General features: G+C 42.3%; 2 protein-coding genes, 1 long non-coding RNA gene and 1 other non-coding gene across 5 annotated transcripts in view; 3 read left to right on the top strand and 1 right to left on the bottom strand.

Annotated features, from left to right (window-relative positions):
- LOC116706844 (uncharacterized) overlaps window positions 1-15,715 on the bottom strand; it is a 55,289-nt gene that overhangs the window by 10,162 nt on the left and 29,412 nt on the right. The window lies entirely within an intron of this gene.
- rrm2 (ribonucleotide reductase M2 polypeptide) lies at window positions 665-7,455 on the top strand. Of its 2 annotated transcripts, XM_032543829.1 has the most exons (11): window positions 665-834; window positions 2,226-2,323; window positions 2,795-2,863; window positions 3,540-3,686; window positions 3,987-4,103; window positions 4,255-4,388; window positions 5,476-5,570; window positions 5,704-5,837; window positions 5,979-6,083; window positions 6,333-6,446; window positions 7,057-7,455. In XM_032543829.1, the coding sequence occupies exons 2-11, from the start codon at window positions 2,234-2,236 to the stop codon at window positions 7,207-7,209; spliced, it is 1,158 nt and encodes a 385-aa protein (XP_032399720.1). In that variant the 5' UTR covers window positions 665-834; window positions 2,226-2,233; the 3' UTR covers window positions 7,210-7,455. The 2 variants fall into 2 exon arrangements, with proteins under 2 accessions (XP_032399720.1, XP_032399719.1); XM_032543828.1 differs by lacking the exon at window positions 665-834 and having other exon boundaries at window positions 2,057-2,323; window positions 7,057-7,451.
- Window positions 4,548-4,686, top strand: LOC116706879 (small nucleolar RNA SNORD94). The gene has a single exon (XR_004336355.1). It is a non-coding gene; the product is annotated as a small nucleolar RNA SNORD94 (small nucleolar RNA).
- Window positions 9,085-15,450, top strand: LOC116706811 (galectin-8). Its single transcript, XM_032543847.1, has 9 exons — window positions 9,085-9,314; window positions 10,485-10,573; window positions 11,880-12,090; window positions 12,497-12,616; window positions 12,704-12,775; window positions 13,329-13,355; window positions 13,829-13,917; window positions 14,322-14,487; window positions 15,062-15,450. Exons 1-9 carry the CDS (start codon window positions 9,276-9,278, stop codon window positions 15,215-15,217), a joined length of 969 nt encoding a protein of 322 aa, XP_032399738.1. The 5' UTR covers window positions 9,085-9,275; the 3' UTR covers window positions 15,218-15,450.

Here is a 15,715-nt window from a genome sequence, read left to right as displayed (position 1 = left end):
TGGGGAATATTTTCTTGGCACTCTTTGGGCCCCTTGGTACCAATTGAGCATCGTTGCAACGCCACAGCCTACCTGAGTATTGTTGCTGACCATGTCCATCCCTTTATGACCATAATGTACCCAACTTCTGATGGCTACTTTCAGCAGGATAATGCGCCATGTCATAAAGCTGGAATCATCACAGACTGGTTTCTTGAACATGACAATGAGTTCGCTGTACTCAAATGGCCTCCACAGTCACCAGATCTCAATCCAATAGAGCATCTTTGGGATGTGGTGGAACGGGAGATTCGCATCATGGATGTGCAGCCGACAAATCTGCGGCAACTGTGTGATGCCATCATGTCAATATGGACCAAACTCCCTGAGGAATGCTTCCAGCACCTTGTTGAATCTATACCACGAAGAATTGAGGCAGTTCTGAAGGCAAAAGGGGGTCCAACCCGTTACTAGCATGGGGTACCTAATAAAGTGGCCGGTGAGTGTATATATATAATTTTATAATTTTTTGCTAAAATTTTGCGTAAAAACAAACAATATTAAAAATACATTTTAAAAAGAAAAAAGAATTACCATTCATATTAAGTGAAAATATCAAAATAAAGGCTTTTTCTCATGTAAATTGTGGATACATTTTTTTAAAGACGAATGTGCAGTACCCGTCCCTGTCGCTAGGGGAGACGCCGCCCGTTGACCTACAGCTACAGGATGTGTCGTCATCTCCTCAAGCAGCCAATCAGAGCGCTCCGATTCGGAAACAGCTGATCTGTCGTCTTCACCGGTTTCGAGGGAAAATGAGGCGATTATTTGAGCTTCAGAGAGACTAAATCAAAGGTACCAAACTTTCAGATCATCTCAAAAACAAGATAGTAGCCTTTTAATGTGTTTAGGATGTCGTCGCTACGGGGAACAAACCGTCAAGTGACGCAGCTGGTCGCTGTCAGTGTGTTTCTGATGTAAACGTCATTTAAAATATAGGCAAGGGTTTAAAAAGATGTTTTAACAGGTAGAAAGTTCGAGATGGGCTATAATCTTTCAGATATAATTTGTCAATCACTTTCTGGCAAGTGTAAACCGATTGTCTGGGTTGTTTTTGCACTTTAAAAGGTTGAAAATTCAGGGATGGGACTGAATTGGTTATAGTCTGGCACAGGGCCGCACACACCCGGATATCTTCCTTTGTTGTTTCATAACAGTTTCATATGTAGAGAGGGTTAATAATGTGGTTTGTAAAAGGATTTCTGTAAATGATTTAAAAAAAAAAAAAGAGTCTTTTTTACTCTGAACTCCCGATGCATGAAACAAGTGCACAGGGACACACGTTTTAGGGTATTACCTTGTACACCACAGTATATTCACAGCGCGTTTTGACTACCGTATGTACCAGAGTAAAGGCGCAGGCGTATTTTTCCTACCGTATATACCACGGTAGTGGCGCTAAATTGTCCGAATGACAACGCCTAAAGATTACAATAAACAACAAAGAATTGGCGGCAGCGGGAAATGAAACCAGAAATACCAGAAATAAACACTTTAGACACAGTCACACACTTATTAGGAAACACTTGTTATAGACTAAAATAAAAGCAGATTGATCTCAGACTCATTAAAACACTGAAATTATAGCGATGAGACGTTACAGTTCAATATATCGGTTTACACATTATTACAAACAGGGTGTTTAAAAGTATTAACTATGTACCACTTGTGTTTACACGACAGTTTAACTCATCTATACTTATTTAAATGAAGTCTGTTTCACTTTTTGAGATATTAACTTCACTTTTAATTTGCATGACGCTATTTTTTAATCACAGTTTAAAGTTTTTTTTAATGTAAAACGAACCGGAGTCTTTGTCAAATTTTGTCTCATTTTAGAGGTTTTGTAACATCGGTTGATGGCAGTTTGGTAACCTCGCTCAGACAAAGCTCAGCTGTTTGGAATTCTGCGCATCTGGTCGAGTAGCAAGTGAGCTCTGCTCGCCGTCTGATTGGCTCCGCCGCAGCGTCAGTTTAAAGAGACGGCACGAGCTGCGCTTCTATTGGCCTGCTGCGTTCTAGCGCCAAATTTCAATAAAAAAGGCGAGCGGACAACAGAATCCGCTCCAGTCTCTGCTCTTCGTCTGTCTGTTCTGCTGATTACTTTAGGTTCCTCTCTCTGTTTTAGGCCAACTTTTAATTCAAGTTAATTTATCTTCTTATTTTTCTGTCCGTGTGAACACCAGGAAATAAAATGCTTTCTGCTCGCAGTCCTCTCTCCGTGAAGAATGAAAACTCAGTCAGCAGTGCGATGGACAACATGTCGCTGAACAAAGAAAACACGGTAAGAAACGGCACGATAACCGCTAATGTTTTATGTCTCAACGTTAAAATAACTTGTATATGTTGTATGTGTACAGCACCTTCCAATAGTTGACATATGTCTTACTTTTACCCAGGAAACGTGTTCGTTCCTCGGGAGTGTATTTAACCCAAACCACCATTTTGTTCTCTAATATCAACTAGTAGTTTGTGTTAAACTTACTTTAAGTAGCCGTAAAGTTAGCCGTTTCCCTTCCAGCCTCAACCGTTACGTTTTAACGTTGCATCACTTTCCCTAGTTACCAACCGTCCACTTAGTTACAATGACTGTCATTAATTTCAACATCATGGCTGCCATTTTCCTTCCACTTCTTCAGCCTGATTGAACTAACTTCTGACCCGTTTCACTCTGCTCAGATCCAACAAAATGTATTCGCTTTGAGTGAAGAGTTCAGAGTGTTTTTCTGAGTATTTCTTGTCGTTTCTCTTCCAGCCACCGAGCCTGAACACGACCCGCATCCTGGCGTCTAAAACCGCGCGAAAAATCTTCGATGACGCTGCGGTGAGTGAGCCCAAAATCTGCTGAAATCTTGAAGGTTTTCATCTCATTTAACAGACAAATCTTCTGTCTTCATATCCAAGTCGATAATTATAAGTTCGGCTTGGTTATTGTGGTCATATGGCGCGTTAAATGTCAAATCTGGCGCCAAACATGGACGATCAGCTGTTAGCAATGATGATAAAATCTATATCAGCTGTTAACTGTTATAATAAGAATAATATCATCTACTTATTTTGTCATTGTTTCCTACCAAACAATAACAGTGAAATAGATAGATGTATATCTATATCTCTATTATTAATATAATAGATTATTTTCTTCTTAAATCCTCAGCAGCAGTACATATCTTTCCCTCAGAATAAGGAGAAACTAGTCAATAAATGAATAAAGTAACAAAGTTAAGTAATTGGGTTATGATTATTGTACTATCATCGTTAAACATTAATCTGTTTAACTTAATCTTAACAAAACTTTTTGTATATTGTGCTTTATCTTTTACTTTATAAACACACTGAGTAATTGCAACTTAATTATATTTCCGTGCTGGGATCTGTAAAGTTTTGTGACTGATTATTTTATTTAGGTATTTCCTTAAATCTCCAAAAGACCGATGAGCAGCAGTAGTGGTGTGTGTGTTGTATATTTGTAGTTTGATAGTCTGGTGTTTGTCTCTCAGCCCAAAGCCGTGAAGAAGAGCAGCGAGGAAGAGGAGGAGCCGCTGCTGAAGGAAAACCCTCGTCGCTTCGTCGTCTTCCCCATCCAGTACCACGACATCTGGCAGATGTACAAGAAGGCCGAGGCGTCTTTCTGGACCGCAGAGGAGGTACGTCTAGTATTTATATTTATATATATACACACACACACACACACACACGTTAGTTCAGGTCATCAGCCGGTTGCTCAGAGATCAGGTCTCATTCCAACAAGTTAGTGAACCACTGAAACCGTGTTTAAACATTATTTTAGGTACAAAAGAATCTTTGGATCGATATTGAAATCAATAGCAATACGTATCTGTTGTATAACTGTCACTGATAACGTCTTTATCACTCGACACTCGGTTGACTGAGTTTCTTTAGACAGTTTGGGGACAGTTTGCTGATGTCACTTCCTGTTTGTGTAGGTGGATCTGTCGAAGGACGGGCAGCACTGGGAGTCTCTGAAGGACGAGGAGCGCTACTTCATCTCCCACGTGTTGGCGTTCTTCGCCGCCAGCGACGGCATCGTCAACGAGAATCTGGTGAGCAGTTTCTCGTTAACTCATCAAAATGTTAAAATAAAACTGCAAATTCTCCCTCTTGTGTTCCTGAGACCAGCGGACTGAGGATTTAGAACGGATTTATGTCTAATTGTTGCTTCTGAGTAACGACCGTGTTTGGTGTGACCGCCAGGTGGAGCGCTTCACACAGGAAGTGCAGGTGACGGAGGCGAGGTGTTTCTATGGTTTCCAGATCGCCATGGAGAACATCCACTCTGAGATGTACAGCCTGCTCATCAACACCTACATCAAGAAGCCGGCGGAGAGGTGAGCCGCCACACACACACACACACACACACACACACACACACACACACACACACACAGCTGCTCTAAACTGGTGTGTGACGGTACGGAGGCCCTGAAAGGACGGGCGTAGAATCAAAAGGCGGGCGATGTTTTCAATCTTGCCGAGTGTGAGAGAGGTCTGTGATGATGAGAAGCGCAGGGGTACAGACCTCAGCCAATGATGGGGGCTGAGTGCTGCTGCAGACGTTCTGATTGGAGGACGAGTGGTCCACTGACAGAACGACAGCAGCACGAGACAGACGCTCGCCTGAACAGACGTCCTCAAACGCTCTCTCGTCTAGATCTAAAGCAGACGTATCCGGCTTCTCTGGATTTCCTGCCGTATCTATAACGTTGTAACGGCTGTTCACGGTGGATTGGGCCGGAGCTTCAAATAATGAAACGTAAACGTGTGTAAAAGAAATTCCTGTGAGCCGAAACTGCCGATTTCCCACTTTCCCCAGAACAGTCTGTTCCTCTTTAATGCTTCTCTTGGCAGAATTTGTGAGAAAATAAGAATTTCCTTGGTAAAAATTAAAATGAAAATATATTTTCTGATGTGTTTGAAAGAATAAAACTCTAAAGAAGGAAAATCAAGAAGCCCGTGGACAGGTGAGCCGTCTGCTGAGACGCACCTGATAGTTTTTTTAATTCTATATCGGTTTGGTCTGATGAGCCAAACTGTCCCAATGTGAAGTTATGATTTGTCTCCTAAGACGCACCGCAGAGAGGGAGGAGTCGGTACGAAGTTAGCAGTAATGTTATAGCGGTGAACGCAGCGTTGCACTCTGACATGACTCTTAATCTTTTCATTAACTGTATCGGCTTCTTTTCATGACTAAAGACCATTTGTATAATTACATCTGTAGAGGTCAGTATTTGCTGTTTCTAGCCCGACCGCGGCAGCCTTCTCGCAATCAATTTCCAAGTTTGAAAGTGCGTTTGGTGGTCCCCATGGTTACCGTTCCGTAGTGAAGATGACCACCGCTGAGAGAAAGCTGTCTAGTGTTGCACGCAACATTTTGACTGAGTGCAGCACCGTGACAGTGTGTTCAATGTCCCACAGAGAATACCTGTTCAACGCCATCGAGACTCTGCCGTGTGTGAAGAAGAAGGCCGACTGGGCGATCAACTGGATCGGCAACAAGAGCGCCAGATACGGTAAAGAGACACACACACACACACACACACACACACACACACACCAACGCACATGAATGCTGCTTGGGACAGGAAGTGGTGTCCCTGGTGCTGGTCTGGTGTCAGCTGTTGATCCTCTCTGTGCTTCCTCTAGGAGAGCGCGTGGTAGCCTTCGCCGCCGTAGAGGGAATCTTCTTCTCCGGTTCCTTCGCCGCCATCTTCTGGCTGAAGAAGAGAGGCCTGATGCCCGGCCTGACCTTCTCCAACGAGCTCATCAGCAGAGACGAGGTGACACACTCGCAGCATTTATTATATATTATACATCGGCAATAATGTCTCTGTATGTGTGTCTAGTCTCTGTTGCTGGTCTCTGTGTGTAGCTGGTCTGTTGCTGGTCTCTGTGTGTAACTGGTCTGTTGCTGGTTTCAGGGTCTGCACTGTGACTTCGCCTGTCTGATGTTCAAACACCTGGTGAACAAACCGTCGGCAGAAACCGTCACCAAGATCATCAGGAATGCCGTGGAGATCGAGCAGGTCGGTCCACTCAGACGGCTTTATTATCTCAAACTAACGTGCTGATAAAACAAACGTACTTTATAATTTCATCTTATTACGGAATACCCTAACAGATGTTTCACAGCTGGAACAATTCAACTGGATCAAAATCGTATCTTTAAGATATCAGCAAATATCGTCTCATTGTTCATAGTCGATGTATCAAACCTGTGATTTTTACACCCTGATGTTGAACTGGTTTTAAATGCCCCCCCCCCCCCCCATCAGGAGTTCCTGACGGAGGCTCTGCCGGTGAAGCTGATCGGGATGAACTGCGAGCTGATGAAGCAGTACATCGAGTTCGTAGCCGACAGACTGATGCTGGAGCTCGGCTTCAACAAGGTGACTCGGCTCAAAAGATAACAGACGATGGTTTTAGATCTTAGAGGTCTGTGGTGATGATGAGAAGCGCAGGGGTACGGACCTCAGCCAATGATGGGGGCTGAGTGCTGCTGCAGACGTTCTGATTGGAGGACGAGTGGTCCACTGACAGAACGACAGCAGCACGAGACAGACGCTCGCCTGAACAGACGTCCTCAAACCGTCTCTCGTCTAAAGCAGACACATTCTCAACAGCCCGTCTCTGTTTAGATGTCCTAACGAGCTGCATAGACGCCGGTTATGACGTCTCCGTATGTCTCACGGACGCACGACCTTTACAAAAAAAGACAGAATTAGGACATGAACACACACCTGTTAGCTCAATAATAAAGTCTCTGTTTAAAGTCAGGACAGCGCCACGTCTCCAGTACAGAGGACAGGAGATGAGACGTAGACTGACACGGAGCAGCAGACAGACGGCGACATAACCAATCTTACTAGGACAGACGCTCCACTCGGCACCAACCGCAGAGTTTAGTTTTAAATGAGTGTAGTCTGTCGGCAGGACAACGGTCTCTGTGTTTAGATGTCGCTCCTTTTAGTGAGAAACTGACGTGTTGTGTCTCTGTAGATCTACCGGGCGGAGAACCCCTTCGACTTCATGGAGAACATCTCTCTGGAGGGAAAGACCAACTTCTTTGAGAAGCGAGTGGGCGAGTACCAGAGGATGGGCGTGATGTCCGGCTCCACGGACAACACCTTCAGGCTGGACGCAGACTTCTGAGACGGGGGCGCTCGCTCAGCTGCACATTCAAACAACGAACCGGCGCTTAACAAACTCTCAGCGGGAGTAGAAAGTTCTCAGTCTCTTCAAAGTGGAATTTCTCCGAGCTACATGTGCAGAAGGTGTTTTTATCTCAGGTGAATTATTATGAACTGAGCTTTTCAGCCAATCAGAACGCAGACAGAAGCCCGGGGGTTTGGTTGCCTCAGACCTGTTTTTTTTTATTTATTTTTTTTTTTTTTTATGGAATTTGCTATATTAATAGATTTCTGTAAGTATGTAGTGTTTTTATAATTTGTACAGTAGTTTTATTTGAATTTTAAACAGCCAGGAAGGTTTAACTAATAAAGTCTATTTGCCAACCTGAGAAATTCTCCTGTAACTTGACATACATCTGGTTTATCTTTTTGGGTGAAAGGAAAAGCCATCAGAATATAAGAGATAAAGACAAAACCCATCAGGGCATTAAGTATCTGGGTTGGAGGGCGTCAAACTCAACTTCACCAGACTGGAAATATAAAAACACATCCACCGACGGACATCGAGTTAATGAACTTCTTTATATTTAAGACCAAAGGTTAACTTTTACTGTGTTATGCCGAAAGCTTTGATAAAAGCGCCCAAAGTTACAAATTTCAGAAAAAGCGACTGAACTGTGAACTGTGTTGCGAATTCCACTTGGAGGGTCCAAACGTCGGGACCCAAGTAGCTAAGGAATCACTCTAGCTTTGATTAAGTATACCAAAACGATTTATTAATAAAAACAGAGCAATGCATTCCGGACAATAATTACGTGCACGGGTCTCTATGGAACATGACTAGCTCAGAGGTTCACAAAAAAGGCCCTGAAACAATGGCGTACCTTGCCTTATATACGGGGTTCTCTTAAGGAGCCCTATTGGTCAAAAGCATCACAAGGCGGGTCATATCACCTTAACATCAGTATTTCTATTGGCTGGGTGGGTGGGCGCGGCTTCCTGTTTACATTCTTCGGCAATGTGTGTGCGTGTGTTGGGGGTTGTTTCCTGTGGGAATTCCTTTGTTCCCCTCCATTTTGAGTGAACACGTGGCTTTCTGGTCTTACTGCATCCGGTTCACTTGTAAATGTAATGTTCTGCCAACAGGGTATCGCCCCCACCTGGATGCTAAGCAACAGTACACTTTCTCCCTCATTCAACGTCTGATATGAGTTTTGTTTCATTAACTTATGCATAAGTTCATTCACAGTGTCTAAATATGATAACAATACCTGAGTACAATTTCTCACAATAATTCACAATACCTGAGTATAATTTCCCACAAATGCCAACGAGTATCAAACCTTAAATAACATGTAGAGTTTATTTACATGCTTTTATCTAAGAAGTCATATCTTTGACTTTGTTTTAATCTTCTGATTTACAGTTTGGTCCACATCGAGCTCTAAATATTATTTAGTCATAGCAAAAATCCGCTGGATCCAAAGTCTGCGAGGGGCCGGATTTGAGTTTGACACGTGACGTACCGTAGGTGACGTCATAGCTGGTCTTAAAGTCTTGAATTTAACCTGAGAATCCGGAGGAAATCCAACCGAACTACTCGGTTTATAACCAGAAAGGAAAAGCAGCAAAAATTCACACTGAAGCAGCTGGAAAAGAAAATATGTCATTGTAAATAAAACCTTTTTCTACAGCTATTCTGTTTGCAATGTAATCAATGTCCTTTATTTATTCCACTGGCCCGAGCAGGAAGCCTAGATCAGAGTCGGGCGGAGTTTAATCACAAGACTTGAATTGACCTTCCAGGACATCTGCAGTCTAGTAAGGAGCGGTCAGCTACGTCATCACGCCGTACTACAATCAGTATTTAATTTAATGTAAACTTATTCAAACTGTAAAAAGTAGAAATTAACTTCTGTACTACGTAGTTTATGTACACGTGTCGATTAAAAAGGAATATTTTTATCCTCTGTAAAATAGGACTTCCGGTTTGACTCATCCTTGTAATGCAATAGCCGTGCTGACGTTTAATAAGGAAGTAAACAAAAGTTCCGACTAGCTTCACGTTGCTGCTTTTCTGCTCCAAAAATGTCGGCAACAACCCCGAGGCAGACGTTTGTAAACCCGGTAAGATACTTTCTGTCTTTATCTTAGGTCCATGTATCGACAGTGATTTATTTTTGTTTGTCATCAACGTTTAATTTACTTATTAATGATTTAGCCGGTGAGCAGGCAAGCTAACATTAATGCTAAACGCTCAATTTACATTGGTTGTATCCGCTGCGCAGTGTCATAAATATAAAAAAATGTGACAGTGTCTTACATAACGTGTCTTAAAAAACGCAACTCAATTTGATAGTATCCCTGGTGATATCGGGACATAAAACATCCTTTAAATGACTTTATTTCAGTAAAATGTGCCACTGAAAGGTTCCAGATAATAAAAACAAGTCAAAAAAGATTATTTTAAACCTTTAGATCCTTAAAGTAAAGAGACAGTATTTTAATGACTTTAATAATTATATAATTAATACATTTCAACTGCTTCATACATTCACCCAGAAACTCCGTTCAAACGTTAAAATGTGCCAATAGGTTCAGGGTAATATTCAACTTCCAAATCCCATTAACACTTTTTTTAAATATTCAACATTGTTTGAGGCATAGAAAAATGTATCTGCAGATTATTTTCTCATTTTAAAAAAACCCTATTTACATGTGAAATGCCGCAGGAAAGGGCTGCAACGAACAAACACACTCTTAGAAAACTGTATTTACTGTAAATATGTCATTTCCTTTTATTACTTTGTTATGATTTTTTCAAACTGACACTTAAAATGTTTTTTTTGATTTTGTACGTTTACATTGTTACTTTGTACTTTGGTTGTTGGTTTTTATAGAAGCCGTTACAGGTTTCTACCCTCATGTGTATTTTTGTACATACATATATTCATTCATAAATAATTTAATATATATATTTAATAATAAATTCACATTCTTTATACACTAAAACCAACAGGAGAACAAACAGACCTTGAACCTCAAAGTAAAATCTGCCTGAAGAGAAACTCTGTTTTCCTAAAACACAACCAGGCAGATTTATGTAACTAAGAACAAAAACTTAGTAAGAGACAAGAAGTCAGAGCAGGTTGTCCTCCCGTGTGGACAGACCCTCCCCCGCAGAGCTGTGAAGGAAGGTCTGGCTATAGGAGAGTAGTTCTAGTCAGATGTTTCCAGATGTTGAGTTGTGTTTCATGAATCTCTTCTTCCCCCCCCCCATCTCCACCCCCCCACAAGACGATTCCCTTCGCTGGGACGATCCTGGGCGGTCTGTTGCCAGGGGAGATGGTCGTGATCCAGGGCTCGGTGCCGTCTGATGCCGACAGGTGAGGACTCGCAACACACCTTACATAGAGGATCAAACGTGTTCATGAAGGCTAGCTACCGAATCCATACTTTCTATTCAATGCTCTTCTCTTAGGCCTCTGAGGTGTGGAGGTTTTTGATTTAAAGGAGGTTTTTGATTTAAAGGAGATTTTTGATTTAAAGGAGGTTTTTGATTTAAAGGAGGTTTTTGATTTAAAGGAGGTTTTTGATTTAAAGGAGATTTTTGATTTAAAGGAGATTTTGGTTGATTCCAACCCGTAGCTGTTTGTAAATGTGGAGGCAGTGGCGAGAAAAGAGAAAACAATCGGTTCTGCCTTCAGCGTGTTTTCCTCCTGCGTTAGCACCCAGGACGCTGGAACAGGGCACATTTTCTTTTCTTTTATTTGGGCTGTGCAAAAGAAAATTGATTCACATTCATGAATCAACTCGATCTCTGTTGATTCAAAATTGATTCATATTTGTTTTGTCTTTTAATTTTCTTTTTTGTTCTGTAATGGCGTGGATACGATCACATGGGAAACTAATGTTGGGTAACTACATGTACATAATGGAAAATGTTTTTTTGAATCAAAAATTGATTTTGAATTGAATCATGAGCCAAAAAATCGATATTGAATCTTGACATTTTCTGAATCGTGCACCCCTAGCGGCGCTAGCTGCAGTCTTCTCCTGAACAGAGGGGGCGCTGAGGAGGAAATACCGACTTTGATTTCTGCAGACTAAAAATGTATACTGTTTATTGGTCCAATTACAATTTACACTCTGTGTTGTTAGTAATCACTACACGCAGGCCTGAAACACACACACACACACACACACACACACACACACAAGCTTAGGACTTATTAATGCACAAATGATGAGATGCCGCCCTGAGCGTTGGGGGGGGGGGGGTACGGTGTCTTGTCAAAAATTAAAGGCGGAAAAGCCCAAAACATATTCTTACAGTATGTATGTATTTTATACTGAGAATTGGTCCCCAGTAGGGAAATTACAATTTACACTGTGTTGTTAGTAATCACTTCACGCAGGCCTCAAATACACACACACACACACACACACACACAGACACACACAACACACGCTCATTAATGCACAAATGGAGAGATGTCAGAGTGAGGGGCTGCTGCCCTGAGCGTTGTCAAAAATTAGAGGCGGAAAAGATATTCTTTAAAAAAAATGGTGTGGTGTGTTTTTGCGGAGCCTGAACGCAGCACAGACGCTACCCGCCACCTGCATATTTTACCAGCATCTGGCTCGTAAATGGTGCTGATTGTATTTCCGTGTGTGTACTTCGTCCTGCAGGTTCCAGGTAGACTTCACGTGTGGCAGCAGCGTGAAGCCGCGGGCCGACGTGGCGTTTCACTTCAACCCGCGGTTTAAGAGGTCGCCGTGTGTCGTGTGCAACTCGCTGCAGAGCGAGAGCTGGGGCAGAGAGGAGATCCTGTACGCCAAACCCTTCGCCGCCGGGGACAAGTTCGAACTCATCGTCCTCGTCCTCAAAGACATGTTTAAGGTCAGAGGCGAGCTGCGACGACGCTTTCCTGTTTCTCTTAATAAGATTTCCTAGTGGTGTATAAAGTAAAAATGTTAATGCAAAGTAAACTACACACACAAACGTGTGTGCGCGCATCTGTGTGTGTGTGTGTGTGTGTGTGTGTGTGTGTGGGGTGTGTGTGTGTGTGTGTGTGTGTGTGTGTGTGTGTGTGTGTGTGTGTGTGTGTGTGTGTGTGTGACACGTACCTCTTTTGTCTACTATGGAATATAATCCTGCCGGCGCCGCTGACTTCCACAACATGAAGCTGAGAATACTTGTGTACTTTTGTTGAAGTGCAGTGTTAAACGCCGGACCTTTTGCGTGTTTGTACAGCGTGGTACTGCTACGTTCCCCGAGTAAAGTATGTGAGTAACTTGTGTTGCAGGTGGCGGTGAACGGCGGCCATGTTCTGGAGTACAAACACCGCGTGGAGCTGGAGCGAGTCGACACTCTGTCCATATCAGGAAAGGTGCAGGTCGAGGCCGTGGGCGTCCTGCCGAGCCGCGTGAGTCTGGGAACAAAGACGTCTCACAGCTCGTCCTGGGACCCCACTCGTGATGAAGATGAATCACATGTTCTGTTATTTCTTTAGGTTGAAGTTTCATCCACAGTCAGTCTGACCAATCAGGAGCCACCACAGAGGAGTCCGAAACTTCTTCAGACGGTGAGTTTGTTCCTAGCATTTATCATCTTATGTTTAAATTCTGTTTATTACGTATGAGGCCGAGTGTGATCTTAGCCTTTTGTAACCTTTTAGCTCAGGTTGTCACGTTATATCACATTACTGAAGGACATGAAGAAGAAACTTGAAGAAAGTCCAGGAAATGACATCACAGTAATACCAGTAGACAGTGGGACTTCCACTCGGTGGACCGCCATGGGACAAAATGGGGACAAAATGGGGACAATATATGAACGGTAGTTAACGGGGAGAGACAAATAATGTTTATGAATTACACACATGATGTTCATCAGTTTAAAATATCATTTATCAAGTAAAGAGAGTCTCAGTTTATTGGTGTGTGTGTGTGTGTGTGTGGGTGTGTGGTGTGTGTGTGTGTGTGTGTGTGTGTGGTGTGTTGTGTGTGTGGTGTGTGTGTGGTGTGTGTGTGGTGTGTGTGTGTGTGCTGTCTGTCTGTCTGTCTGTTCCCTTCCGCTCCCTACATGAAGATGTACCTGCGTTCTCATTTTAATTATTTGTTTGTTTTGTCTTATAGCCAATAATCTCCTCAAAAGGCGACTTGGTGAGTTATTTACACAACTCTAAAGACTTTTAACAGGTTTCTTTTACTTCCTCTTTAATTTTTTTGTGATCACATTTTTTTTTTATTAATCAAAATTGCAAAACATTGGTCCAAATGACAACATACAGAGAAGTACACTACACACACACCTGAAGAAGGCACAGTGCACATTACATCACATGTTGATGTTGAGCCCAAAGTGATCGTGATCATTAGAAATCCATCAAATACTATACATATTTCGACATATGACTTTAACATACTGAGGCTGTTAACTGTTGCAAACTGCAAAGAACGCCTCCAAAAGCTGAATAATACCTGAATATCACACACATCTTCATCAGGAAATGCTAAATTCAGAAAAAGGCCTTATTCTGAATTACCAAACAGAATATGGTGTTTAGGTGACCTGATGTTCATTGTGTAATTATGGTGTTATATCGGGGGACTCCGTGTCTCTGATGTTTCTTCAGAGTATTCCCTTCAGAGGGGAGCTGGATGAAGGTCTGACCGTCGGACGCAGCATCACTATTAACGGAGTAACCAATCACAACGCTCAGAGGTAAAAAACACCTGTGTATCTGTCTCTCTGTCTTACTGTCTAATTTCCTCTCTGTCTGTTTCCGTCGTTTTATCTGTCTCTCTTTGTCTCTCTGTCTGTCTCCGTCATTTTATCTGTCTCTCTGTCTGTCTGTCTGTCTGTCTCCGTCATTTTATCTGTCTCTCTGTCTGTCTGTCTGTCTGTTTCCGTCATTTTATCTGTCTCTCTTTGTGTCTGTCTGTTTCCGTCATTTTAACTGTCTCTCTGTCTGTCTCCGTCATTTTGTCTGTCTGTTTCCGTCTGTCTGTTTCCGTCATTTTGTCCGTCCGTCTGTTTCCGTCCGTCCGTCGTCTTTGTTGTAAAGTAATGACCTACATTACTTTGCCTGCACATGTCCGTGACAATGTGCCCGTGTTGCGTTTCAGCTTGGCTGTGAACCTGCGAGTGTCCGGCAGCAGCGACATCGCTCTTCATCTCAACCCTCGTTTGAACAAAGAGGTCTTCGTCAGAAACTCCTTCATATCAGGGTGCTGGGGCCCCGAGGAGAAGGAGCTGGACTCCTTCCCCTTCAGGGCCGGGGCCTACTTCGAGGTACCCAGGGCTTAAAGTCCTCCCTCACCGTACATACAAAACATGTGGGAACTTGCATGCATGGGTAGCGGGTGTGTACGCTCCCTTTTGCGTTGTGTTTACAGACAAAACCGTCTTTTGTTGGTTATCACAGACGTTTATTCTGGTAAATAGCAGAACAGTGTTTCACAATCACATCCCCCACTATGAAGAGCTCCAGTTAGCATGAAACACATGAAACAGGCTCCAGTTAGCATGACACACATGAAACAGGCTCCAGTTAGCATGAAACACATGAAACAGGCTCCAGTTAGCATGAAACAGATGAAACAGGCTCCAGTTAGCATGAAATAGGCTCCACTTAGCATTAAACAGATGAAACAGGCTCCAGTTAGCATGAAACACATGAAACAGGCTCCAGTTAGCATGACACACAGGAAACAGTCTCCAGTTAGCATGAAACAAATACGCCACTGGTGCTAATACAGTACCGGTACCAATATGCCACGGCACCAATAAGGTACCAGTGCTTGGAACCCCTCCCATAATTATGCCTATGTCACTAAAGATTTATATTAGTGTGTTTCCTCTGCAGATGATTATCCTGTGTGACCGACAGCAGTTCCGAGTGGCCGTTAACGGGCAGCACCAGCTGCTCTACAAACACCGCGTCCCGGACCTGAGGCGCATCACACAGCTGGAGGTGCTGGGAGACGTCACGCTGGACGCCGTCAACTTTTTTGATAATTGATGAATAATTGTTTTAACTTAAGAATAACAGAATGTTATGTTTCATCCTGCTCTGCCTGTCACATTAAACTGGGAAAATGGGATTGAAATTTCTAAAATAATTACATGATCAAGATGATAATCTGCAGTTCAATCAGTAAATAGGTGAATGGTAAGCTGCATCCTGAAACCTGTAAAGTCTCTCAACGTGTTTTGAAAATGGTCTTTTGATCATCTGTAAAGATCTCTGAAGAAATATATCTAACTACTGTCTGATTAAATATATATAATAAATATATCAAACTACTGTCTGATTAAATATATATAATAAATATATCTAACTACTGTCTGATTAAATATATATATATCAAACTACTGTCTGATTAAATATATATAATAAATATATCTAACTACTGTCTGATTAAATATATATAATAAATATATCTAACTACTGTCTGATTAAATATATATAATATATCTAACTACTGTCTGATTAAATATATATAATATATCTAACTAC

Source organism: Etheostoma spectabile, chromosome 18 (assembly GCF_008692095.1).
Source record: "Etheostoma spectabile isolate EspeVRDwgs_2016 chromosome 18, UIUC_Espe_1.0, whole genome shotgun sequence".
Classification (NCBI taxonomy): Eukaryota; Metazoa; Chordata; class Actinopteri; order Perciformes; family Percidae; genus Etheostoma; species Etheostoma spectabile.
The sequence above is the reverse complement of the archived record's forward strand: the minus strand, read 5'-3'. Positions and strand labels throughout refer to the sequence as shown.